Genomic DNA, 27,380 nt, shown 5'->3' on the forward strand with positions numbered 1-27,380 from the left:
CATCAAGCCTTGCCTCACATAGTAGAAATTTAGTTCGCTATTGGGAGATTGAAGAAATACACGTGGAAAAGACACAATTATCCAATCCATATTACAAGGGGATGCTATTGTTACATCTCTGGGTTATGCTAATATACGAACTGCTATAAGGCAGTGTGAGTCAACTCCTATAAAAGTAAGATGCTCAGACTGCTTAAGGGAGCGAATGATGTCACAGAACCAGAGAGGTATCTACAGAAAACTCCCAATTTGTAACATACGCTGTCCCATCAAACACTTCCACGGTCAGGTACAACATAGATTAGATGGAGGATGAGACTCCTACTATGCTGTTCCATCGACGCCTCCTAGGTCAGATACAGTACAGGTTAGATGCACAGTAAATCTAGCTCTACACTGCTGCATCAAGCATTCCCAGGTCAGGTATAGCACGCATTAAATAGAGGATGAAACTCCCAATGTTCTACTTCATTAAGGCGTACCATGCCAGGTACAGCAAGGGGTAGTTGCGAAGTAAGCATCTGTTTACATTGTCCCATCAGGGATTCCCTAGTCAGGCTAGATGTGGAGTAAATCTACCTCTGCACTGCTCCATTAAGCATTCCTGGGTCAAGTATGGTAATGGTTAGATGTAGAATAAATCTACCACTATATTACCCCAACAATGTGACTAAACCCTAATCTCAAAACAGCTTCCCCAGTGCAGCTTTACAACATTTCTTTTTGCTATGCCAGCACTCAGCATTGTTGAATTGAGCTGTTTGGACTCATAAGCTAGGAACAGTGAAGAAACTGTCACAAATCCACTTCAGTTAGAACCCTTATGTACAGTCATCTCCAGGCAATTTAAAATCATTAATTTTCAATTGTCAGATAATTTTAATCATGTGTCTTTGAAATAAGAGTAGACTGTAATGCATTACGAAAAAGGCATAAGGAATACAGCATTTTAAAATAGTGAAGAATCAATCATTGGGAAATGGGAATGTTTAGCTTTTCAAATATTATTCATGGCGCAAATAGTTCATTTATAGATGAAGAATTGCCAGATAACAAGATGTTAAGCTCAAATACTAGGTTCACACGACAGTCTTGGAGCCACAAATAGGTTAAGAAGCGTGTAAGTGCTATTGTTGGCACCATCAGAATATCGGAATGCTGTAATATTCATCCTTCCCCACTGCCATGGTAATGGTCTTTGGGAGAAGGGCCTAAAGTGAAGGAAACCATTGCAGGCACCATTCTGACAACGTTTGATTGGCAGCTAACAGGACAGCATAGCTCGTGCAGCTGAGCTGTTGGCAAACCTCACTTTCCTTCTCTTTGCTTTTGAATTGAACTGTCTCACTTTTCCTCTCTCTGTTACCAGCAGGTACAAGAATGTATTTGTTGGGGTGTGGGATGTAGTTTTAAGTCATGTGTTGTGATACCAGGATTATTGTTGCGTAGCTAACAGTTAGAATATAAATGTTATTGTGCATGTTAGGGTGGGAACCCTTCGTCAAGTGCAAACCAGGAGTGGAGGCAGGCATGTGGCCTGGATTTTATGAATAATTATCCTGTTTTCCATGCTTCAATAATCTCTTTTAGTTGTCTAGCTGCCTACAGCACTCTGAATTGAATCTAGTAATGAAACAGGTGAGCTATGAAGTAGCTCCAGCCTCTTCCTAACAGCCAGCAGGAAGATATTTTAATCTCGGCAGTTTGGGTTTTTTAAACCCAATGTCCAGAGCTGAAAGAAGAGTGTTTGAATTGATTGCTGTACCTTGGCCCAACAGAAAGGTCTGCTTAAAGCAACATCTCTTTTGACATGCTCAGTAGCCTGAGGATTAAACCTCATAAAAAGATGATTCTTTTCTTGTACATATCTAATGTTGAATCCACTGTCAAATAGAATGCAGGGCTTGGTGTCACAGAGTAAAACAAGTCAATTAATGAAAGCTCAGACAACAAGTGCAGTTGATTTGCTTTTATTGACCATTATTATTGAAACTAATGGAAGAGATCACAGAAAAGCTCAAAGAAAGGAGGTTTACTTGTAATCAGAATGCCTGTACAAATACCAAGCATGAAAAGCAAGGGTGAGATGACACTTCATTTACCAGCAACCTGAAGGAACAGTCATAGGTCGTGGGCCATGTAGTACTAGATTCTAATAGCGCTGCTTATTTATGGCTCTCATTGCAATGGCCATCCTCATGTAGAGTAGCAATTTAAAGCAGTTTATTAAGATGGTAACCACACGTGCAGTTGCTGGAAACCCCATCTTTATATAACATTTGCCACCATAGCTCTGTAACTCTTGCGGATACAGCTTTTTAGTTGTTCTTACAAGTACATTTCTTTACAAAGCAACAGGTAGAAACACTGCCATCAAAATAAGACACAAACTAAACAGAACTGAAGTAGCAGATTGCTGTTTTTAATCTAACTGTATAGCTTTAGGCAGTGACTAACAGTGTTGCCATGTCAGTCAGCAGGCTGATGCATGGGATTATGTCCCAGAGAGGATGAAGTACATGTTTCAGCTCTATCTAGCTTTGTGGACCCTTTTGAATTGATCACAAGAACAAGAAATGATGGAAAAAAATATATTACAGTGTTTAATTTAAAAATGGTAGAAACAGTCTTAAAATTCTACTGAAGGATTTAGTGAATTTACGGGAGTATCTAAGAGCCCATATTTTCTATACTTTCTAACCTTTGTTCTTCTTCAATTTACTGGGGGCCACCTTATGAGCTGGAGGCTCCGGCAACTGCTTGGTGGGTTCTCCACATTCTATAGATACACAGCCGCACTCCGTTACATAGGTGTAGGTGAACTCAATTGTTGTGTCATCTGGACAAAGTAACGTGATATTTTGCTTGCCGGTTGCTAACTCCTGACAGCAGGTGCAGTTATGTGAAATCATATTTGCTTCAGCAGAATATCTGTCAGAGAACCAAGAGGAAATATTACTTAGATTATTGGCGTCTAGATATACAAAAATAAATTATCGATCTATCAACTAGTACTACATCAAAAATATTAGATCTGCATGCACATCCTGTCAATTTCTTTGATTATAAATGTCTATTTTCACATTTTTAACTGTCTATGTCCTGCTGCCATTAATCCCTGCCCCAGCGGAGGCACTGCAGCATCACCAGTGTGATTACGGTGCGGCAAATTGACAAAGCTAGTGTTCATTATAAATGTGGACGTAGGACACAGGAATTTGTAATGGAAATACAAAAATTAGGAAATGACTTTAAACAGAGGACTGACTGCCACCTGGGTGTAACTGTAGCATAACAAGTTTACATAGACTGTTTCTATTATAATTGTGGACATAGACATTTATAACAGAAATGTATGAAAATAAAGACAGAGGGGTAGATTTTCCCGAACCTGTTGGGAAGAAGGCGGGACTTCCCCTTTCGGGTTTTTGACCCGCCTACTTCGACGTCCGGCCAATCCGCGCGATTTTCCCTTGATTGACCTTGTTGAGCCCACCCAGCGGGCTCAGCAGGCCAATTAAGGGCCACCCGACAACAGGTGACGTCACAGACTGCAATTTCATCTGTCAAGAGTTTTTGACAGATGAAATATCAGCGTTTCACAGCTATTTGAAGCTATGAAACACTGAGTTCTAACATGAGTCCTTCTGCACAGACTCAGTTAGAACTCTCACCGGCACTCAAAGCTGAAGGCTGTCACTTTTGACAGATCGCAGCCATTCAGCTTTCAGTTCCGGCTGAGTGATGCGCTCCTTATGGCTACAGGAAGAAAGGCTGATAAGGTAAGTAAAACTTCTTTACACACTTTAGACACACCAAACACACTTACCTTTGCACTCATGCACCCATCACTCACCTGAACACCGACATCGCGACCCCTCCAACTCCTTCAACCCGACGGCCCGCCTGCTCTAACCTGGCGTGGTTTGGAGCCATCGGGGAAACCCACACGAAACCCCTCAAAATAGGGATTAGGCTAAAAACTGCTTGTTAACTACCTGTTAACAGGCAGTTAATTGGCACTAATCCCTTGCCACCTGGTTTCGGCGGGTCCCACTGCGGGGCGGGTACCCGCCGCCCCTGAAACTTACATGGGGCGGGGTTTTGGGCGGGATGGTGTCGGGACCCCTAAATTCGGGATTTTCCCCCCCACACGCCTGAAACCCCGCCTGACGGCTCCACGAAAATCTAGCCCAGGATGTTTAAATTCAAAATGAGCAATGATCCTATTTTCCCCCAACCGCTAGCCCTGCTTCACCTGAAGACTACACTTGGGTCGAGCCAAGGTCCCTCTGAATTTCCTCAGAGCTGCTCCTGCTCTGCCCCTGTTACCTTACCGAAAGTGCAGTGTAGTTAGTTCCCATGTGGAACAGGACCACTGGCTCACCCAAACAACTCTACAGTCTGTGTGTATGCTCCTTGATGTCATTCACCTTACCTTCAAGGACACAACATAGTGTTCTGGATTCCAAGTCATGTCCAAAAACACAGGAGGTCATTTCTATCTTCACCGCTTGGGTGGAAAACTGGCGAAACGGATTGCCTTGCCTGTTATAGATCTTGCCCGATTTTCATTTCATTTCTGCCAGTCTGCCCCCATACAAGCTTAATCTTTTGATCTTAGAGACCCCATTAATAGCACCTGTCTCCCCAGAAAACTATGCTCCATGGGGCCATGGCCCACAATTTCCACCAACCCTCTTGTTTCTTTCCGAAACAGGCTGTAGAATCAGTCAACTCCTCACATTCCAGACCAGGGAAGCAGTTGACTAGTTTCAGCCTCCTGACCACATTTTTTATTTAGATGGAATCTGTAAACCTAAAACAATTCAAGGACAGAGGCATAGCACATGGACCAGGCTAACAATGTAACAATGAGGATAATCCTGCCCCAAATAAAAAATACTTAAGATAATTGGGCTGCTTTTAGCTCTTGCCAGGAAGCCAGCAGGAGCAGACAGCGATTCTGCACAGGAGTCTTCATTGGAGGCCCAGTAGATTTTAACAGCTGCGAATCATTTGAATGTCACTGGTCAGCTTCCTGGCCATTTCCTCACTTGCTTCCCAACAGGTTCACCTGCTGAAATCCAGTGGGAGCCTCAACTGCTGCCAAAACCAGAGGCAATAATCACAGATCGGCAGGAACAGAGCTGCAAATAGAGCTGGTCAATCTTAACTGCACCATTCCAAGCAATCGGGGACAGTTAAAATTGGCCACTGTCTCAGCTGTATCTTGCTTTGTGCCAACTATCTCTTCTAGCTGTTCTTCTGTCCCAAATCACAGTCATTTTACTTCCAGTAAATAATACACAACGTTACTTCAGACTCAAAAGATTTTCTTCCCAACGGTTCTCTCAGGCTGAGAATTTTGCCCAGACTGACTGCAAACTGTCTGATATTTCTCACAGACGTTTCTCCCAAACTGTGCACTCCCTCTCTAATGTTTCTCTAGCAAACAGTGCTCAGTCACTAGTTTTTCTCTTAGACTTGATTATCTGGCTAATGTTTCGCTCAGACTGCACTCTTCCTCTCCTTGTTATTTCCCAGACTCTGTGCTCTCTCCCTGTTTCCCAGACTCTGTGCTCTCTCCCTGTTTCCCAGACTCTGTGCTCTCTCCCTGTTTCCTAGACTCTGTGCTCTCTCCCTGTTTCCCAGACTCTGTGCTCTCTCCCTGTTTCCCAGACTCTGTGCTCTCTCCCTGTTTCCCAGTCTCTGTGCTCTCTCCCTGTTTCCCAGACTCTGTGCTCTCTCCCTGTTTCCCAGACTCTGTGCTCTCTCCGTTATTTCCCAGACTCTGTGCTCTCTCCCTGTTGTTTCCCAGACTCTGTGCTCTCTCCCTGTTTCCCAGACTCTGTGCTCTCTCCCTCCTGTTTCCCAGACTCTGTGCTCTCTCCCTGTTTCCCAGACTCTGTGCTCTCTCCCTGTTTCCCAGACTCTGTGCTCTCTCCCTGTTTCCCAGACTCTGTGCTCTCTCCCTGTTGTTTCCCAGACTCTGTGCTCTCTCCCTGTTTCCCAGACTCTGTGCTCTCTCCCTCCTGTTTCCCAGACTCTGTGCTCTCTCCCTGTTTCCCAGACTCTGTGCTCTCTCCCTCTTGTTTCCTAGACTCTGTGCTCTCTCCCTGTTTCCCAGACTCTGTGCTCTCTCCCTGTTGTTTCCCAGACTCTGTGCTCTCTCCCTGTTTCCCAGACTCTGTGCTCTCTCCGTTTCCCAGACTCTGTGCTCTCTCCCTGTTTCCCAGACTCTGTGCTCTCTCCCTGTTATTTCCCAGACTCTGTGCTCTCTCCCGGTTTCCCAGACTCTGAGCTCTCTCCCTGTTTCCCAGACTCTGTGCTCTCTCCCTGTTTCCCAGACTCTGTGCTCTCTCCCTGTTTCCCAGGCTCTGTGCTCTCTCCCTGTTTCCCAGACTCTGTGCTCTCTCCCTGTTTCCCAGATTCTGTGCTCTCTCCCTGTTTCCCAGACTCTGTGCTCTCTCCTTGTTATTTCCCAGACTCTGTGCTCTCTCCCGGTTTCCCAGACTCTGTGCTCTCTCCCTGTTATTTCCCAGACTCTGTGCTCTCTCCCTGTTTCCCAGACTCTGTGCTCTCTCCCTGTTTCCCAGACTCTGTGCTCGCTCCTTGTTATTTCCCAGACTCTGTGCTCTCTCCCTGTTTCTCAGACTGTGTGCTCTCTCCCTGTTTCCCAGACTCTGTGCTCTCTCCCTGTTTCCCAGACTCTGTGCTCTCTCCCTGTTTCCCAGACTCTGTGCTCTCTCCCTGTTATTTCCCAGACTCTGTGCTCTCTCCCTGTTTCCCAGACTCTGTGCTCTCTCCCTGTTATTTCCCAGACTCTGTGCTCTCTCCCTGTTTCCCAGACTCTGTGCTCTCTCCCTGTTGTTTCCCAGACTCTGTGCTCTCTCCCTGTTTCCCAGACTCTGTGCTCTCTCCCTGTTGTTTCCCAGACTCTGTGCTGTCTCCCTGTTTCCCAGACTCTGTGCTCTCTCCCTGTTTCCCAGACTCTGTGCTCTCTCCCTGTTGTTTCCCAGACTCTGTGCTCTCTCCCTGTTTCCCAGACTCTGTGCTCTCTCCCTGTTTCCCAGACTCTGTGCTCTCTCCCTGTTTCCCAGACTCTGTGCTCTCTCCCTGTTTCCCAGACTCTGTGCTCTCTCCCTGTTATTTCCCAGACTCTGTGCTCTCTCCCTGTTTCCCAGACTCTGAGCTCTCTCCCTGTTTCCCAGACTCTTTGCTCTCTCCCTGTTTCCCAGACTCTGTGCTCTCTCCCTGTTATTTCCCAGACTCTGTGCTCTCTCCCTGTTTCCCAGACTCTGTGCTCTCTCCCTGTTTCCCAGACTCTGTGCTCTCTCCCTGTTTCCCAGACTCTGTGCTCTCTCCCTCTTGTTTCCTAGACTCTGTGCTCTCTCCCTGTTTCCCAGACTCTGTGCTCTCTCCCTGTTGTTTCCAAACTCTGTGCTCTCTCCCTATTTCCCAGACTCTGTGCTCTCTCCCTGTTTCCCAGACTCTGTGCTCTCTCCCTGTTATTTCCCAGACTCAGCTCTCTCCCTGTTTCCCAGACTCTGTGCTCTCTCCCTGTTTCCCAGACTCTGTGCTCTCTCCCTGTTTCCCAGACTCTGTGCTCCCTCCCTGTTTCCCAGGCTCTGTGCTCTCTCCCTGTTTCCCAGACTCTGTGCTCTCTCCCTGTTTCCCAGATTCTGTGCTCTCTCCCTGTTTCCCAGACTCTGTGCTCTCTCCTTGTTATTTCCCAGACTCTGTGCTCTCTCCGTTTCCCAGAATCTGTGCTCTCTCCCTGTTATTTCCCAGACTCTGTGCTCTCTCCCTGTTTCCCAGACTCTGTGCTCTCTCCCTGTTTCCCAGACTCTGTGCTTGCTCCTTGTTATTTCCCAGACTCTGTGCTCTCTCCCTGTTTCCCAGACTCTGTGCTCTCTCCCTGTTTCCCAGACTCTGTGCTCTCTCCCTGTTTCCCAGACTCTGTGCTCTCTCCCTGTTTCCCAGACTCTGTGCTCTCTCCCTGTTTCCCAGACTCTGTGCTCTCTCCCTGTTATTTCCCAGACTCTGTGCTCTCTCCCTGTTTCCCAGACTCTGTGCTCTCTCCCTGTTATTTCCCAGACTCTGTGCTCTCTCCCTGTTTCCCAGACTCTGTGCTCTCTCCCTGTTTCCCAGACTCTGTGCTCTCTCCCTGTTTCCCAGACTCTGCGCTCTCTCCCTGTTTCCCAGACTCTGTGCTCTCTCCCTGTTTCCCAGACTCTGCGCTCTCTCCCTGTTTCCCAGACTCTGTGCTCTCTCCCTCTTGTTTCCCAGACTCTGTGCTCTCTCCCTGTTTCCCAGACTCTGTGCTCTCTCCCTGTTGTTTCCCAGACTCTGTGCTCTCTCCCTGTTTCCCAGACTCTGTGCTCTCTCCCTGTTTCCCAGACTCTGTGCTCTCTCCCTGTTTCCCAGACTCTGTGCTCTCTCCCTGTTTCCCAGACTCTGTGCTCTCTCCCTGTTTCCCAGACTCTGTGCTCTCTCCGTTTCCCAGACTCTGGGCTCTCTCCCTCTTGTTTCCTGGACTCTGTGCTCTCTCCCTGTTTCCCAGACTCTGTGCTCTCTCCCTGTTGTTTCCCAGACTCTGTGCTATCTCCCTGTTTTCCAGACTCTGTGCTCTCTCCCTCTTGTTTCCCAGACTCTGTGCTCTCTCCCTGTTTCCCAGACTCTGTGCTCTCTCCCTGTTGTTTCCCAGACTCTGTGCTATCTCCCTGTTTTCCAGAGTCTGTGCTCTCTCCCTGTTTCCCAGACTCTGTGCGCTCTCCCTGTTTCCCAGACTCTGCGCTCTCTCCCTGTTTCCCAGACTCTGTGCTCTCTCCCTGTTGTTTCCCAGATTCTGTGATCTCTCCCTGTTTCCCAGACTCTGTGCTCTCTCCCTGTTTCCCAGACTCTGTGCTCTCTCCCTGTTTCCCAGACTCTGTGCTCTCTCCCTCTTGTTTCCTAGACTCTGTGCTCTCTCCCTGTTTCCCAGACTCTGTGCTCTCTCCATGTTGTTTCCCAGACTCTGTGCGCTCTTCTCCCTGTTTCCCAGACTCTGTTCTTCTCCCTCTTGTTTCCCAGACTCTGTGCTCTCTCCCTGTTTCCCAGACTCTGTGCTCTATCCCTGTTATTTCCCAGACTCTGTGCTCTCTCCGTTTCCCAGACTCTGAGCTCTCTCCCTGTTTCCCAGACTCTGTGCTCTCGCCCTGTTATTTCCCAGACTCTCTGCTCTCTCCCTGTTTCCCAGACTCTGTGCTCTCTCCCTGTTATTTCCCAGACTCTGTGCTCTCTCCCTCTTGTTTCCCAGACTCTGTGCTCTCTCCCTGTTTCCCAGACTCTGTGCTCTCTCCCTCTTGTTTCCCAGACTCTGTGCTCTCTCCGTTTCCCAGACTCTGTGCTCTCTCCCTGTTTCCCAGACTCTGTGCTCTCTCCCCCTTGTTTCACAGACTCTGTGCTCTCTCCGTTTCCCAGACTCTGAGCTCTCTCCCTGTTTCCCAGACTCTGTGCTCTCTCCCTGTTTCCCAGACTCTGTGCTCTCGCCCTGTTATTTCCCAGACTCTGTGCTCTCTCCCTGTTTCCCAGACTCTGTGCTCTCTCCCTGTTATTTCCCAGACTCTGTGCTCTCTCCCTCTTGTTTCCCACTCTCTGTGCTCTCTCCCTCGTTTCCCAGACTCTGTGCTCTCTCCCTTTTATTTCCCGCAGACTGTGCTCATTTCATGATGTTCTTCCCTGCCTCAACACTCTCTCCCTGATAACAACAGAAAATGCTGGAAAAACTCAGCAAGCCAGGCAACATACGTGGAGAGAGAAATAGAATCAAAGTTTCTGGTCGAAACCCTTCGTCAAGACTTCTCCCTGATGTTTCTCTCAGACTCGGTGCTCTGTATCTCATGTTTCTTGTAATATTTAACTCTTTCTAACTCATGTTTCAGCCAAATTATGGCTCACTCCATGATGTTTGTCTTGGCCTGTGCTTCTTATCTTTCTCTCAGACTCTCACTCTCATGTTTCTCTATACGTACATAGAATACGTCATACAGCGTCCTCCACAGTAAGTCATCGACACTTTTTGTTCAGATCGACATCCATGGTGGTTGATATAGGTTGTGGTTTGTGTAATGCTACAGGACTTTGGAATACCTGCAAATGTGAACATAATTGAGCTCATTAAATTCAGTGAGTTCGATTCAAATTCCAGAATTATTGCATACTTTAAAGATGACAGTAAGACGAGGGGAGAATTTTATATTCAAAATATTGCCTGATTTTGCACTGTAAATGAAAAACTTTGCAAAATCTGGTTTGATATATTATTTTTAAAGTGTTATTTTTTTTTAACCCGCCTACTTCGACGTCCGGCCAATCCGCGCGATTTTCCCTTGATTGACCTTGTTGAGCCCGCCCAGCGGGCTCAGCAGGCCAATTAAGGGCCACCCGGCAACAGGTGACATCACAGACTGCAATTTCATCTGTCAAGAGTTTTTGACAGATGAAATATCAGCATTTCACAGCTATTTGAAGCTATGAAACACTGGCACTCTGAGTTCTAACATGAGTCCTTCTGCACAGACTCAGTTAGAACTCTCACCGGCACTCAAAGCTGAAGGCTGTCACTTTTGACAGATCGCAGCCATTCAGCTTTCAGTTCCAGCTGAGTGATGCGCTCCCGACGCCTACAGGAAGAAAGGCTGTTAAGGTAAGTACAAGTAAGTAAAACTTCTTTACACACGTTAGACACACCAAACACACTTACCTTTGCACTCATGCACCCATCACTCACCTGAGCACCGACATCGCGACCCCTCCAACTCCTTCAACCCAACGGCCCGCCTGCTCTAACCTGGCGTGGTTTGGAGTTGTCGGGAAACCCACACGAAGCCCCTCAAAATAGGGATTAGGCTAAAAACTGCCTGTTAACTACCTGTTAACAGGCAGTTAATTGGCACTAATCCCTTCCCGCCTGGTTTCGGCGGGTCCCAGTGCAGGGCGGGTACCCGCCGCCCCTGAAACTTACGTGGGGCGGGGTTTTGGGCGGGATGGTGTCGGGACCCCCAAATTCGGGATTTTCCCCCCCCCACATGCCTAAAACCCCGTCTGATGGCTCCACGAAAATCTAGCCCTAGGTCTTTTTCCCTGCTAGGCCATTCCATGAAGTCACCAACAGTGAGCTCCTCATGCATCCTGGAGCAGCTCCATAGGAAGCAACAGGGTTAGTGGCTTTGGATCAGCCTGAGTGTCTGTGGGAACCCGGGAAAGCATGCTGGCAGCTGGGTGTTTAATTGGTTATGATGATCTCTATCTTTATGCTTGTTAAAAGGTTTATTCTAAGGACATTGTCATCAAGGATTTGAAGTTTGAAAACAAGAAATTCCTGTGTAGACTACAGCTGATTCATAGAATCATAGAAATTTACAGCACGGAAGGGGCCATTTCAGGCCATCATGTCCATGCCGGCCGACAAAGAGCTCTCCAGCCTAATCCCACTTCCCAGCTCTTGGTCCGTAGCCTTGTAGGTTACGGCACTTCAAGTGCATATCCAAGCGCTTCTTAAATGTGGTGAGGGTTTCTGCCTCTACCACCCTTTCAGGCAGTGAATTCCAGACCCCCACCCCCCTCTGGATGAAGAAATTTCCCTTCAAATCCCCTCGAAATCTCCCCAACAATTACTTTAAATCTATGCCCCCTGGTTGTTGACCCCTCTACCAACGACATAGGTAGAAAGAAGGATGAGGTCCTGCAGGCAGATTTTAGGGAGCTAAGAAAGAGATTAAAAAGCAGGACCTCAAAGGCAGTCATTTCCGGGTTACTCCTGGTGCCACGCGCTAGTGAGTATAGAAATAGGAGGATAGAACAGATGAATGCGTGGCTGGAGAGATGGTGCAGGAGGGAGGGCTTTGGATTCCTGAGGCTTTGGAACCAATTCTGGGGGAGGTGGGACCTGTACAAGCCAGATGGGTTGCACCTCAACAGAACCAGGACCAATATCCTTGTGGTGGGGTTTGCTAGTGCTGTTGGGGAGGGTTTAAATTAGCTTGGCAGGGCGATGGGAACCGGAGAGTAGATTCAGAAAGGAGAGAAGCAAAACTGGAAATGGAAGGCAGAAAATTAGTAAGCAAGTTTGGAAGGCAGAGGAAACAAAGGCTAAATAATAGACAAGGGAGTCTGGCAGTGCTAAATGGCATATACTTCAATGCAAGGAGTCTAGGGAATAAAGCAGATGAGCTGAGGGCACAGATAGACACGTGGGAGTATGATATTATAGCTATTCCTGAAACATGGCTGAAAGAAGGGCAGGAATGGGAACTCAGTTTTCAGACGAGATAGAGAGGGGGATAAAAAAGGAGGGGGGTCGCAATATTGATTAAAGAAACAATTACAGTTGTGAGGGGGGATGATATCTTAGAAGGATCATCAAATGAGGCCATATGGGTTGAACTGAAAAACAAACAAGAGGCAATCACACTGCTGGGAGTGTACTATAGACCCCCAAATAGTCAGAGGGAGATACAAGAGCAAATATGGAGGCACATTTCTTCAGATGTGTTAAAATAGGGCAGTAATAGTAGGGGATTTCAACTTCCCTAATATTAACAGTGAAAAAATTAGTGTGAAAGGTATAGGGGGAGCAGAATTCTTAAAATGCATTCAGGAGAATTTTTTTAGCCAGTACTTGCATGCCCAACAAGAGAGGGGGCAGTTCTGGACCTGGTCTTAGGGAATGAAGCTGGGCAGGTGGAAAGGGTATCAGTGGGAGAGCATATTGGTGGTAGTGATCATAATTCAGTTAGATTTAGGGTAGTTATAGAAAAGGAGAAGGACAGACCAGGAATAAAAGTTCTCAATTGGGGAAAAGCTAATTTACTAAGCTGAGATGGGAAAAAAGTGGACTGGAGACAGAAACTTGAAGGTAAATCAGTGTCAGAGCAGTGGGAGGCATTCAAGGAGGAGATAGTGAGGGTTCAGAGCAAGTATGTTCCCTTAAAGAAAAAGGGTGAGACTAACAAATCTAGAGCTCCCTGGATGTCAAGGGGCATACAGGGTAGGATAAAGAAAAAAAGGGAAGCTTATAACAGATACCGAGGGCTCAGTACTGCAGAAATCCTAGAGGAGTATAGAAAGTGCAGGAGTGGAATTAAAAAGGAAATTAGGAAAGCAAAGAGAGGGCATGAAAAATCATTGGCGAGTAAAATCAAGGAAAACCCAAAGATCTTTTATAAATACATTAAAAGCAAGAGGATAACTAAAGTAAGAGTAGGGCCTGTTAGGGACCATAAAGGTAACCTGTGTGTGGAGGCGGAAGACATGGGTATGGTTCTTAATGAATACTTTGCATCTGTTTTCACAAAAGAGAGGGACGATGCAGACATTGCGATCAGGGAGGAGGAGTGTGAAATATTGGATGAAATAAACATAGTGAAAGAGGAAGTATTAAAGGGTTTAGCATCTTTGAAAGTGTTTAAATCCCCAGGACCGGATGAAATGTATCTCAGACTGTTAAGAGAAGTAAGAAAGGAAATAGCAGAGGCTTTAACCATCATTTTCCAATCCTTTCTGGCTACAGGTGTGGTGCCGAAGGACTAGAGGACTGCTAACGTGGTACCATTGTTTAAAAAGGGAGAAAGGGATAGACCGAATAATTACAGGCCGGTCAGCCTAACCTCGGTGGTGGGAAAAGAGCTGATTGGTGAGTAGCTGGGGAGTGTTTTTTTGTTAAGTTTTAAGTTTATTTCTGCTGGATTAGTTCTTAGTCTATTAACTAGAGGCATGGCAGGGCAGCTCAGTCCTGTGAAGTGCACATCCTGTGCCATGTGGGAAGTCCTGGATGCTCCGTGTAGCCTGGACGACTACATGTGCGGGAAGTGTCATCAGCTACAGCAACTCGAGCTCTAGGTTTCGGAATTGAAGCGGCGGCTGGAGTCACTGCGGAGCATCCGCGAGGCTGAGAGTTACGTGGATAGCACATTTCTAGAGGTGGTCACCCCGCAGCTTAAGAGTATGCAGGCAGAGAGGGAATGGGTGACCGCCAGAAAGAAAAGGAGGACCAGGCAGGTAGTGCAGGCATCCCTAGAGTGCATCGCGCTCTCCAACCAGTATTCTGTTCTGAGTACTGGTGAGGGTGATGGTTCCTCTGGGGAGTGCAGCCAGAGTCAAGTCCACGGCACCACGGATGGCTCAGCTGCACAGGGGGGGAGGAAAAAGAGTGGACGAGCAATCGTGGTGGGGGAGCAGACAGGCGTTTCTGTGGCCATACACGTGACTCTAAGATGGTATGTTGCCTCCCTGGTGCCAGAGTCAAGGATGTCATTGAGCAGCTGCAGGACACTCTGAGGGGGGAGGGTGAACAGCTAGAGGTCATTATCCATATCGGTGCCAACAACATAGGCAGAAAGAGGAATGAGGTCCTGCAGGCAGAGTTTATACGTGGCTGGAGAGATGGTGCAGGAGGGAGGGCCTTAGATTCCTGAGGCATTGGGACCGTTTCTGGGGAAGGTGGGACCTATACAAGCTGGACGGGTTACACCTCAACAGAGCAGAGACCAATATTCTCACAGGGAAGTTTGCTAGTACTGTTGGGGAGGGTTTAAACTAACTTGGCAGGGGGATGGGCACCAGCATATAGGAGTAGAAAAGAGGAATAAGGTGCATAAAAGAGTGAGTGTATTGGATAGTACTAGAGAAGAAAGTAGTACTAGAGGCGGAAGTAGTACCACATTAGATAGCAGCAGACTAAGAAAGACTACGAAAAATTCAAAAATGAGTTTAGAATGCATGTACGTAAACGCACAAAGTGTGGTGAATAAGGTTGGTGAGCTACAAGCACAATTAGCTGTGTGGCAATATGATTTTATGGCAATAACGGAAATGTGGCTCAGAAACGGTGAGGACTGGGCACTTAATATTCAAGGGTACAAGGTGTTCAGAAAAGATAGGGAAGGAAAAAAGTAAGGTGGGGTGGCGGTGCTGATTAGGGAAGACATTGTTGTGTTGGAAAGGGAGGATGTTCTTGAGGGGGCAAGGACAGAATCCATTTGGTTAGAATTGAGGAGCAAAAAGGGCATCATCATGCTATTGGGGGTATTCTACAGGCCTCCAAATAGTGAGAGGGAGGTAGAGGAGCAAATCTGCAGGGAAATCGCAGAGATATGCAAGAGCTATAGAGTGATGATATTGGGGGACTTTAATTACTCAACTATCGATTGGGATAATGCTAGGGTAAAGGGAAAGGAGGGGGAGGAATTTCTGGAATGTGTTCAGGAGAATTTCCTTGACCAATATGTTCTTGGCCCAACTAGGAAGGAGGCATTTCTGGATCTGGTGCTCGGGAATGAGGTGGGCCAGGTCGACCAAGTGTCTGTGGGAGAACACTTGGGTACGAGTGATCATCGTATCATAAGATTTAGATTAGCAATGGAGAGGAGCAAGGAACAATCTAGAGTGGAACTTCTAAACTGGAATAAGGCTAACTTCAACGGGATGCGAAAGGATCTAGCCAGGGTAAAATGGAACCAAAGACTGACCGGAAAAACTGTAACGGAACAATGGGTGATCTTAAAGGAGGAGATGTTCCAAGTATAGGCTAGGTACATTCCAACAAGAGGGAAGGGTAAGGGAACCAAAGCAGGGGCTCCTTGGATGACGAGGGAGATAGAGAAGACGATGAAACAAAAAAAGAGGGTGTATGATGCATGTCAGGTGAATTCTTCAAGGGAGAACCAGACCAAATACAATAAATTGAGAGGGGAAGTGAAGATGAAAATAAGATTGGCAAAGAGAGAATATGAGAGTAGAATGGCGGTTAACATAAAAGGGAAGCCAAAAATCTTCTACTGGCATGTAAACAGTAAGCGGGTAGTAAGAGGCGAGAAAGGGCCTATTAGAGACAAAGAAGGTGATATATGCTTAGAGGCACAGGGCAAGGCTAGCATACTCAATGAGTACTTTGTATCGGTGTTTACTAAGGAGGTGGATGTTGACAAAATATCGGTAGAAGTGGAGAAGGTAGAAGCAATGGAAGGAGTGAAAACTGATAGACAGGATGTACAAGAAAGGCTGGGTATGCTTAGAGTGGACAAGTCGCCTGGTCTAGATGGCTTGCATCCCAGGTTGCTAAGGGAATTGGGGGAAGAGATAACAGAAGGGCTTGCCATAATTTTCCAATCTTCCCTAGATGCTGGGAGGTGCCTGAGGATTTGAAAGTGGCAAATGTAACACCATTGTTCAAGAATCCAGGATGATTTGGACATGTTGGGTGATTGGGCAGAAACATGGCAGATGCAATATAATGTGGATAAATGTGAGGTTATCCACTTTGGTGGCAAAAACAGGAAGGCAGATTATTATCTAAATGGCAATAGATTCGGAGAAGAGGAAGTGCAACGAGACCTGGGTGTCCTTGTGCACCAGTCGCTGAAGGTAAGCATGCAGGTGCAGCAGGCGGTTAAGAAGGCAAATGGTATGTTGGCCTTCGTAGCGAGAGGGTTTGAGTACAGGAACAAGGACGTCTTGCTGCAGTTGTACAGGGCCTTGGTGAGACCACATCTTGAGTATTCTGTGCAGTTTTGATCGCCTTATCTGAGGAAGGATGTTCTTGCCATGGAAGAAGTTCAGTGAAGATTCACCAGGCTGATACCTGGGATGGCAGGAATGACGTATGAGGAGAGATTGGGTCGATTAGGCTTGTACTCGCTGGAGTTTAGAAGAATGAGAGGTGATCTCATTGAAACTTACAAAATTCTGACAGGACTGGACAGACTAGAAGCAGGAAGGATGTTCCCGATGGTTGGGGAGTCCAGAACCAGGGGACACAGTCTAAGGATAAAGGGTAGGCCATTTAGGACAGAAATGAGGAGGAATTTCTTCACCCAGTGAGTGGTGAACCTGTGGAACTCTCTACCACAGAAGGCGGTGGAGGCCAGTTCATTAAATATATTCAAGAAGGAGTTGGATATATTTCTTCAGGCTAAAGGGATCAAGGGGTATGGGGAGAAAGCAGGGACTGGGTACTGAATTTGGATGATCAGCTATGATCGCATTGAATGGCGGAGCAGGCTCAAGGGGCCGAATGGCCTACTCCTGCTCCTATCTTCTATGTTTCTATGTTTCTATGAAAGGGTGTAAGGACAATCCTAGTAATTATAGGCTGGTCAGTTTAACATCAGTGGTGGGTAAAGTTTTAGAAACAATAATCAAGGAAAAAATTAACGGGCCCTTGTAGAGGTTTAAGCTAATTAAGGAGAGCCAACACGGATTTGTAAAAGGCAGATCGTGTTTTACTAACCTAATTGAATTTTTTGATGAAGTAACATAGAGGATTGATGAAGGGAATGCAATGGATGTTGTCTACATGGATTTTCGGAAGACGTTTGACGAAGTGCCACATAGAAGGCTGGTTAACAAAATTGAGGCTCATGGAATAGGTGGGTCAGTAGCAGCTTGGATAAGGAATTGGCTTAAGGATAGAAAAAAGCAAGTTGTAGTAAATGGCTGTTTTTCAGAGTGGATGTTGGTAGACAGTGGTGTTCCCCAAGGGTCAGTGCTGGGGCCACTGCTTTTTTAGATATATATAAATGACTTGGATATTGGAATATAGAGTAGAATTTCTAAATTTGTCGATCACACCAAACTTGGGGGTGTGGCAAACAGTGAAGATGATACCAATCGACTACAACAGGACATAGAAAGGCTAGCAGAATGGACAGACAAGTGCCAGATGGAATTTAATACAGAGAAGTGTGAGATGATGCATTTCGGCAGAAGGAACAGGGAGAAGTAATATACACTTAATGGCACAGTTTTAAAGAGTGTGCTGGGACAGAGGGACCTGGGAGTTAATGTGCATCGGTCACTGAAGGTGACAGGACACATTGAGAAAATGGTTAACAACGCATATGGGATCTTGGGCTTCATAATGGAGGTATTGAGTACAAAAGTAGAGAAGTTATGCTGAACCTTTATAAAGCGCTGGTTAGGCCACAACTGGAGTATTGCGTCCAGTTATGGTCACCACACTTTAGGAAGGATGTGAAGGCCCTTCAGAGGGTGCAGAGGAGATTTACCAGAATGGTTCCGGGGATGGGGGATCTTAGCTACAAGGGCAGGTTGGAGAAGCTGGATTTGTTTTCATTAGATCAAAGGAGGTTGAGGGATGATTTGATAGAGGTGCACAAGATTATGATGGGTTTGGATAGGCTAGATGGGGAAAGGCTGTTCCCACTAGTTGATGGACTAGCCGACACAGATTTAAGGTTTTGGGTAAGAGATATAGGGGGGATGTGAGGAAAAACTTTTTTACGCAGCGAGTGGTGATGACCTGGAATTCGCTGCCGACGGAAGTGGTGGAAGCGGAGACACTCAGGCCTAGAAATTCGGTGGCGCCCCAAACCCGGGCGCTGGAATTACCGCTGTGAGCGGAGCCACTTGCGCCATCCTGATATTAAGTTTCAGCGCCCCAAACAGAAGCGCGGCGCTGCTCGAGGCGCCACGCGTCCCTCTTGGGGCGCTGAAACTGAATATCGCAGCACAACGTGCCGCAGCGCCACACGCTGCGGCACGGCACGCTGCATTACTGCAGGCCTTCCTCCCCTTCTTAAAGGGGAGGGGCCTGCACCAGCGCGATCCGAGATCGTGAGTGCCGGCAAAAGAGCCCGGCACCGAGAAGTGCCAGGCCCTTGGGACACAGCCGGCGCTGCCCGGGGTGGGGGGGGGGGGCTCAGGAGGCCGGGGACGGCGGTGCGAGGAGGTGCTGGCAGGCGGCCAGCAAAAAAAATGGCCGCCCCGCACCTCCACTTTAATTAGCGCCACTACAGCCGCAGGTAGGCCCCCCTAACCCTGTCGCAGATTGCGACCGGCGTTACAGCGGGGGGCGCAGCCAAATATCGCGATCGGGGCGGTAGCGGGGCGCTGCGCACACCGATGACGTCATCAGTGGCGGCGCAACGCTACAGGCTAACGCCGCCATTAGCGCCCCGCTAAATATCGCGGGAGGCGTGGCCAGTGGCGCTAAAGCCACTGAGTGCCCTCTTTAGGCGCTAACTGGTGGCGCAGCCCACTGAATATCTAGGCCTCAATCTTTTCAAGGGGAGACTGGATAGGCACTTGAGGGAAATAAACTTGCAGGGCTATGGGGATAGAGCGGGGGAATGGGACTGACTAGGTTGCTCTACAGAGAGTCAGCATGGACTCGATGGGCTGAATGGCCTCCTTCTGTGCCGTTATGACTCTATGACTACAAGTGCTTGACTAATCTACTGGAATTTTTTGAGGATGTAACTGGTAAAATAGATAAGGGAGAACCAGTGGATGTGGTGTATTTGGATTTTCAAAAGGCTTTCGATAAGGTCCCGCATAAGAGATTAGCGTGTAAAATGAAGGCACATGGGATTGGGGGCAAGGTATTGACTGGATAGAGAACTGGTTGGCAGACAGAAAGCAAAGAGTTGGAATAAACGGCTCTTTTTCCGAGTGGCAGGCAGTGACTAGTGGGGTACCGCAGGGATCGGTGCTTGGGCCCCAGCTATTCACAATATATATTAATGATCTGGACGAGGGAACTAGATGTAATATCTCCAAGTTTGCAGACGACACAAAGCTGGGTGGGCGTGTGTGCTGTGAGGAGGATGCCGAGAAACTCCAGTATGATTTGGACAGGTTGGGTGATTGGGCAGAAGCATGGCAGATGCAATATAACGTGGATAAATGCGAGGTTATCCACTTTGGTGTCAAAAACAGGAAGGCAGATTATTATCTAAATGGCAATAGATTCGGAGAAGGGGAAGTGCTTGTGCACCAGTCACTGAAAGTAAGCATTCAGGTGCAGCAGGCGGTTAAGAAGGCAAATGGTATGTTGGCCTTCGTAGCGAGAGGGTTTGAGTACAGGAACAAGGATGTCTTGCTGCAGTTGTACAGGGCCTTGGTGAGGCCACATCTTGAGTATTGTGTGCAGTTTTGGTCGCCTTATCTGAAGAAGGATGTTCTTGCCATGGAAGGAGTGCAGAGAAGATTCACCAGACTGATACCTGGGATGGCAGGAATGACGTTTGAGAAGAGATTGGGTCGATTGGGCTTGTACTCGCTGGAGTTTAGAAGAATGAGAGGGGATCTCATCGAAACTTATAAAATTCTAACAGGACTAAACAGACTAGATGCTGGAAGGATGTTCCCGATGGTCAGGGAGTCCAGAACCAGGGGTCACAGTCTAAGGATAAGGGGTAGGACATTTAGGACAGAGATGAGGAGGAATTTCTTCACCCAGAAAGTGGTGAACCTGTGGAATTCTCTGCCAAAGAAGGCTGTAGAGGCCAATTCATTAAATATATTCAAGAAGGAGTTGGATATATTTCTTAAAGCTAAAGGGATCAAGGGATATGGAGAGAAGGCAGGAACAGGGTACTGAATTTGGATGATCAGCTATGATCTCATTGAATGGCGGAGCAGGCTCGAGAGGCCGAATGGCCTACTCCTGCTCCTATCTTCTATGTTTCTATGATAAGGTCGTTAAGAAGGCATATGGGATACATGCCTTTATTAGCCGAGGCATAGAATATAAGGGCAGGGAGGTTATGAACTGTATAAAACACTAGTTAGGCTGCAGCTAGAGTACTGCGTGCAGTTCTGGTCACCACATTACAGGAAGGATGTGATTGCACTAGAGAGGGTACAGAGGAGATTTACGAGGATGTTGCTTGGGCTGGGGAATTTTAGCTGTGAGGAAAGATTGGATAGGCTGGGCTTGTTCTCTTTGGAACAGGGGAGGCGGAGGGGAGACCTAATTGAGGTGTATTGAGGGGCCCAGATAAAGTGGATAGGAAGGACCTGTTTCCTTTAGCAAAAGGGTCAATAACCAGGGGGCATAGATTTAAAGTAATTGGTAGGAGGTTTAGAGGGGAGTTGAGGAGAATTTTTTTCACCCAGAGGATGGTGGGGGTCTGGAACTCACTGACTGAAAGGGTGGTAGAGGCAGAAAACCTCATCACATTTAAAAAGTACTTGGATGTACACCTGAAGTGCCGTAACCTACAAGGCTACGGACCAAGTGCTGGAAAGTGGGATTAGGCTGGATAGCTCTTTGTCGGCCAGCACGGACAAGATGGGCCGAATGGCCTCCTTCTGCGCTGTAAATTTCTATGATTCTATGAATACGCCAGGTATAGTCTCACCAGGGCCCTATACAAGTGTAGTGCTGTAATAAGGCCTTTAAAGCATAAACATGAATGTACTGACATTTACAGCACACACTTTGTTTAAAGTGGATACTATAATCTAATGGACCCATCAATCAGGAGATCAGCAATGACAGCATCCATTAAAGGAAGCAGTTGTTTGGACCTTGATTCTAATTGTACCATATTTGGAATTTCAGTTGTACCACTTTATGAGCCTTTATTGTTAAATCAAGCTAGGTATTTATATGGTTGTTGTTGCATTAATAATTCCCAGGCTATACCTTTTTCACCCTTTATTCATGAACTGTCTGCTGTGCGATTGTCACTTCCTGAAATAGATCGGCACCAGGTCAGCTATAATTTAGTTAAAGGAAAACCTCTTCGACAAAAGTTTTGCCTGTAAATGTCAGTCCTGATAATTGGAAGTCATAGAGAGACAAAAGGCTTTATATATATATTGGATTTAAATGGGCCCTGATACTTGCTTAGTTGTGGCCAATAATATAAAAACAAATTTACATTTTCAGGATAGCCCAAATCACTTTACAGCCAATTTTAAAGTGTATTCATTATTGTTTTAGAGGTAAACATGGCAGCCAGAGTGGGAGTGGGGCGGAGAATTAAAATGACAGGCGACCGGGAGTTCGGGGTCTCGCTTGCAGACTGAACGGAGGTGTTCCGCAAAGCGGTCACCCAGTCTGCGTTTGGTCTCCACTCTGACCTCGGACTCCTACACTGTTCCAATGAAGCTCAACGTAAGCTTGAGGAACAGCATCTTTTAGATCCAGATGGTGAGACGGATCACGTTCTTCCAACCCCACCACCTTTACACCTGCACCACGTTCTCCCTCTCCTCCTCCTAGACCTGGTTGATTTCTCGGAAAGCTCGGTGCGTGTGTGGCAAGTGACATCATTGGACTGGATGAAATCCGGAAGTCACGACACTGTCACTATTCACTTCATACCCAATAAACCTGTTAACAATCCCTGACCCACACACAATGCCCCATCTGTGGCGGGGAGGGAAGGTCAGGAACTTGTTGGAGGGAGGTCAGGCACCTTGGTGGGGAGGGGGGGAGGAGCTTGGGCAGGGGAGGTAAGGAACCCTGGTGAGGGGGGAGGAGCTTGGGCAGGGGAGGTAAGGAACCCTGGTGAGGGGGGAGGAGCTTGGGCAAGGGAGGTCAGGAACCCCGGTGAGGGGGGAGGAGCTTGGGCAGGGGAGGCCAGGAACCCCGGTGAGGGGGGAGGAGCTTGGGCAGGGGAGGTCAGGAACCCCGATGAGGGGGGAGGAGCTTGGGCAGGGGGGGTCAGGAACCCCGGTGAGGGGGGAGGAGCTTGGGCAGGGGAGGTCAGGAACCCCGGTGAGGGGGGAGGAGCTTGGGCAGGGGAGGTCAGGAACCCCGGTGAGGGGGGAGGAGCTTGGGCAGGGGAGGTCAGGAACCCCGGTGAGGGGGGAGGAGCTTGGGCAGGGGAGGTCAGGAACCCCGGTGAGGGGGGAGGAGCTTGGGCAGGGGAGGTCAGGAACCCCAGTGAGGGGAGAGGGGGGAGGCGGGGGGAGGTCAGGAACCCCGGTGAAGGGGGAGGAGCTTGGGCAGGGGAGAAGGTCAGGAACCCCGGTGAGGGGAGAGGGGGGAGGCGGGGGGAGGAGCTTGGGCAGGGGAGAAGGTCAGGAACCCCGGTGAGGGGGGAGGCGGGAGGAGGAGCTTGGGCAGGGGAGAAGGTCAGGAACCCCGGTGAGGGGGGAGGTGGGGGGAGGAGCTTGGGCAGGGGAGAAGGTCAGGAACCCCGGTGAGGGGGGAGGAGCTTGGGCAGGGGGAGAAGGTCAGGAACCCCGGTGAGGGGGGAGGCGGGGGTAGGAGCTTGGGCAGGGGAGAAGGTCAGGAACCCCGGTGAGGGGGGAGGCGGGGGTAGGAGCTTGGGCAGGGGAGAAGGTCAGGAACCCCGGTGAGGGGGGAGGCGGGGGTAGGAGCTTGGGCAGGGGAGAAGGTCAGGAACCCCGGTGAGGGGGGAGGCGGGGGTAGGAGCTTGGGCAGGGGAGAAGGTCAGGAACCCCGGTGAGGGGGGAGGCGGGGGGAGGAGCTTGGACAGGGGAGAAGTTCAGGAACCCCGGTGAGGGGGGAGGCGGGGGGAGGAGCTTGGGCAGGGGAGACGGTCAGGAACCCCGGTGAGGTGGGGCGGGGGGGGGAGAAACTTGGGCAGGGAAGAAGGTCAGGAACCCGGGGAGGAAGAAAGTCTGGAACGTGGGCAGGGAGAGAAGGTCAGGAACTTGGGTGGGGAGGTCAGAAACTTGGGGGGGAGGAGGTTAGGCACTTTGGGGAGGGCAGGTCAGAAACTTGGGGGGAGAAGGTCAGGAACTTGGGCGGGGGGGAGGTCAGGAACTTGTGGGGGAAAGGTCAGGGTCAGGAACCTGGGGGAGGGAAAAGGTTAGAAACTCAGGGGGGTGGGTGGGGCTGGGAGGAAGGTTAGGAATTTGTTTGGGGGGTGGGAGAAGGTCTTAACCCACGAGGGTAAGCCCTGTCTGTTCTATGTTCCTGGGACTAGGGACAGGGTCACTGGCAAGTCTTGGAAACTAAGCAGAGCCAGGCCTGGTTAGTACCTGGAGGGGTGACCATCAGGGAAGACCAGGTGCAGAAGGTCACGGAAGGAGCCCCGAGGAGGGGCGGTTGGTGAGAAGGTCACGGAAGGAGCCCCGAGGAGGGGCGGTTGGTGAGAAGGTCACGGAAGGAGCCCCGGGAGGGGCGGCTGGTGAGCAGGCCCGGGCGTTGGGCTGAAGATTGTCGGACAGGAGGAATGGTGGAAATGGAATGGCGGCGCGCACAGACGCAGTGGCTTTGCTTCTCCCAGGACGGTGCTATTTACGTTTAATGTTAATGTTATTTGTACTAGACTCATGGGAGCTTGCAAGATCACATTTCGTTGTTCATGTACTTGTGCATTGTACAATGACAATAAAGTTGAATTATTATTATTATTATGTGTGTTCTGTTCTGTCTGGAGCCTGGCAGCCAGAATGGCTCGAATTACACTTTGCATTCTAATTGATTACTTAGGCATGCAGGATCTAATTACACATTCCAGAGAAACTGCTGGGTGTGTCTTGTCATCCCAGGAAACCAGTCAGAAATCAGGTCTCATCCTCCAAGGTGACCAATCAGAAATCTGGTGTTGGAAATAAAACGCGACCATAATTCAGAGCCACAAAGAGGTTTCATAATTGTTTAAATATGCTACTTACATGTCTGACAACAGCCATCTGAGTCCATGTGTATCGTTCCCTGTCACAGAGTAAACCATTAGAAATGAAGTTATTTGAAAGCATAAATCTAACAAAACCTCTGGTCATTTCATTTTACAGAAAAGATTTTGTTCTTTTTATTCAAAGAAATGAATATATAATCGTTTTGCACTCACAGGCTCACAGTTATCATGATCCAGAGAGGGGCACCATTGATTATAGATGTTTGGAACAAAGTGAGACCCTATTTTCTCACATTTGTATTTAGTGCAGTTGTTCTTTGAATCTGATATTGTAGCTCCAGGCTGTGCAATAATAGGAAAGAAAAAGTTTTAAATGACAAAGAAATACATAAAAAATTTGGAGCTTTGGGCTCCAACAGTGCGTCGATCTTTACTACAACAACAACAATATGCACTGAATATCAAAGGGGGTGATTTATCTTTCCCTTCATATAAGAAACTCTAATACTGTGATCTCATCCCAAACTGTAAAATCATGAATTGTTCTAATAATCAAAGCCACAATTACTAATGTACTATGAAAAATTACACAAACTTTCCACAGTATAATAAGTACCTTTCATCCTGGCCATTACATGCGAAATGCCTATTGATATTGAATAAATGCCAAGCTGCAGGTTAATTTATTTACCCTATCCACTTAACATACATGTGTTATAGCAATTGTATTATACACTCCATCAGTCCATATTGCATCTGTGCTTGATGACATGTCACATAATAAAAAAGGATTTTAAAAGCCTGAACTAATAATCCTTCATATATAACAAATGTAGAAAAGGGATATTGTAATTTGGTAAAGTCTACATTGTGCACCAAGACTAGTAAAATAGGTGTGAATCTGGATGTTTAGAAGGATGATTGACTTTATTAAATACGTTCTCTAATTTTACTCAGGGTTTGACACTTCTGTCGGGGCGGGGGGGAAATCATATCAGGTTGAGATAGGTCGGAGGCATTTGCAGTTTACTCCAAATGACTTCATTGGTGGGCCCAGAGTTTCTTCCCCAAAATCACCATAAGAATGTTGTTATATGAGCAGACAGGGGCAAAAATTTGGTTTTGCATAGGATTTAGGTGTGGGTGCATAAAAAACTCACTCACAAATGGGCAGGCATATTATGATATCGTGCAAATAAAGGAAATACATCAAATGGCATATTTCCCAACATGTATGCCCTAGCAATGCTGGGCACAAGGGACTCCTGGCCACCCGCGCCATTTATACTGCAACTGGGGTACCTCCTCAATTTGGGGGGAGCGCCATAGGAGCTTGCTGTGGCACTTTGCTGCAGGATAAATGGAGCAGCTGTGCCACTCACTGAATTTCCAAAATAAAGGGCCTTTTTTAAATAGGCTGGTTTCACTTTTTGATTGATTGCAGAAGAAAAATCTCCAAATCTTTACTGTTTCTTTCTTAAGGCCATGTTGCATTTTTGATTCAAATGGTGCAAGTTGTTCTTTTTTATAATTCAGTTCCTTTGGTTAAATCTTCACTTTTTGTGGAACAAAGCTACTTGACAATTACAAACACATTTCTTTATTATGAGTTAGGATATGGTTCAAGGATGAATCCACAAAATATTTCAAGTAGTCTCTTTAAACAACAGAATGATTGAATGTCACATGCAAAAGTAACCCCTCAATGCTTTAAATAGATGCCAATCATTATGGTGATTGACTTCTGAAATGTAATATGCATACCTGAAAGATTATTGGTTGCTTATTTGGCATCTCAATTATACAGTCAACCTGGGTACAATTTCCACAACATTGTCCTTTCACCTCCTTATACTCAAAGCCCTGTGGGGAAACATACAGAACATTGATGATTACTCTCCTTTCACCAACTATGTAAGATTATCATGGATTAGTTGGTTTTTAGAATACTTGCTTTACTATCTTATAATCATCAGTATCTTATGATCATCAGTAATGGATTTATAATTGTGTGTAAGAATTAAATATAAAAGTCTGTAATCATCAACTGTATGCAATGGTAACCTGAATTATATATGACAGGCAACCCTTTTGCTTATAATTAAAAGTCTGTGAATAAGCTGTAACCAGACAACCTGGGTGAGAAGGAGGATTGCTATAGTCGAATAGTGAGGCTGTGGGTGAAGGTTGGATATTAGCCAGCAGTAAGGATGAGACAGAGTGCAGCTAGCCTGGGAACAGTTAGCTGCAGCTTCCACTGTTTTGGAATGTTATACTATCCGCAGTGAATTATAAAAACAAAGGCCAACAGCAAGGGCCGTATCTGAACCGATGGAGACATATTCCGTTTCCATTGCCATAACTACCCCAGACATGAGTCTTGGTGGTCATAAGACTAGAACCTACATAAACCAGGGTGCTGCGAGCATATAGGCCGCAATTTTGCTAACCTTGGCGAGCAATGTTGGTGGCGGGTCCCGACCCTGCTGCTGTCTCTGTCCTGGCCTTTGAAATGAATTTTCCTTGATTGAGCTTGTTATGCCCGCCCAGCTTGTTTTCTGGCCAATTAGAGGATGCGGGTCTGGTGACGTCATTTGATGATGCGTCATCAGCCAGTTTCCTTAAAGGGACCATGGCCAACTTTATTTTGACATTTGTGCTGTCAGTGTTCTACAGCATTGAGGTGTTGCAAACACTGACAAGCACTGCACAGAGATGCAGGGCTGCACCCAGCATGCAGGGAGGTCCTCTTTCTTTCCCATAGGCAGAAGAGACCTCCCCAGGAGATCAACACAGCCTGTTTGCACATTGCAGAGGAGGGTACAAGCAGGGATGTGGTCAGGAGGACCTGGGTGCATGTCACAATCGTTTCAATGATCTCAGTAGATCATGAAACATTAGTACAAAGCTACACTCAACCTCATCCTGCTGTGCCTTTCATCACATCCCCATCAATCTGCCTTCCCTACCCTACTCCTGCATATCCTTACTCACATCAACTTACCTTGCACCTCCACCCATCCCTCT

General features: G+C 47.5%; 1 protein-coding gene across 2 annotated transcripts in view; it reads right to left on the reverse strand.

Annotated features, from left to right (window-relative positions):
* Window positions 1-1,954: 1,954 nt before the first annotated feature.
* The window catches only part of LOC147082167 (intestinal mucin-like protein), a 110,641-nt gene continuing 85,215 nt past the window's right edge, over window positions 1,955-27,380 (reverse strand). For both annotated transcript variants that reach the window (XM_085980430.1, XM_085980431.1), the window contains 5 exons: window positions 26,118-26,216; window positions 24,567-24,695; window positions 24,391-24,430; window positions 10,017-10,134; window positions 1,955-2,931 (listed from right to left, as the gene is read on the reverse strand). In XM_085980430.1, the coding sequence (XP_085836556.1) occupies window positions 2,697-2,931; window positions 10,017-10,134; window positions 24,391-24,430; window positions 24,567-24,695; window positions 26,118-26,216 (621 nt within the window). In that variant the 3' untranslated portion in view covers window positions 1,955-2,696. The remainder of the gene's footprint in view (window positions 2,932-10,016; window positions 10,135-24,390; window positions 24,431-24,566; window positions 24,696-26,117; window positions 26,217-27,380) is intronic.

Source organism: Somniosus microcephalus, unplaced genomic scaffold (genome assembly GCF_052327205.1).
Source record: "Somniosus microcephalus isolate GS21.2 unplaced genomic scaffold, FLI_Smic_1.0 scaffold164, whole genome shotgun sequence".
Taxonomy (NCBI): domain Eukaryota; kingdom Metazoa; phylum Chordata; class Chondrichthyes; order Squaliformes; family Somniosidae; genus Somniosus; species Somniosus microcephalus.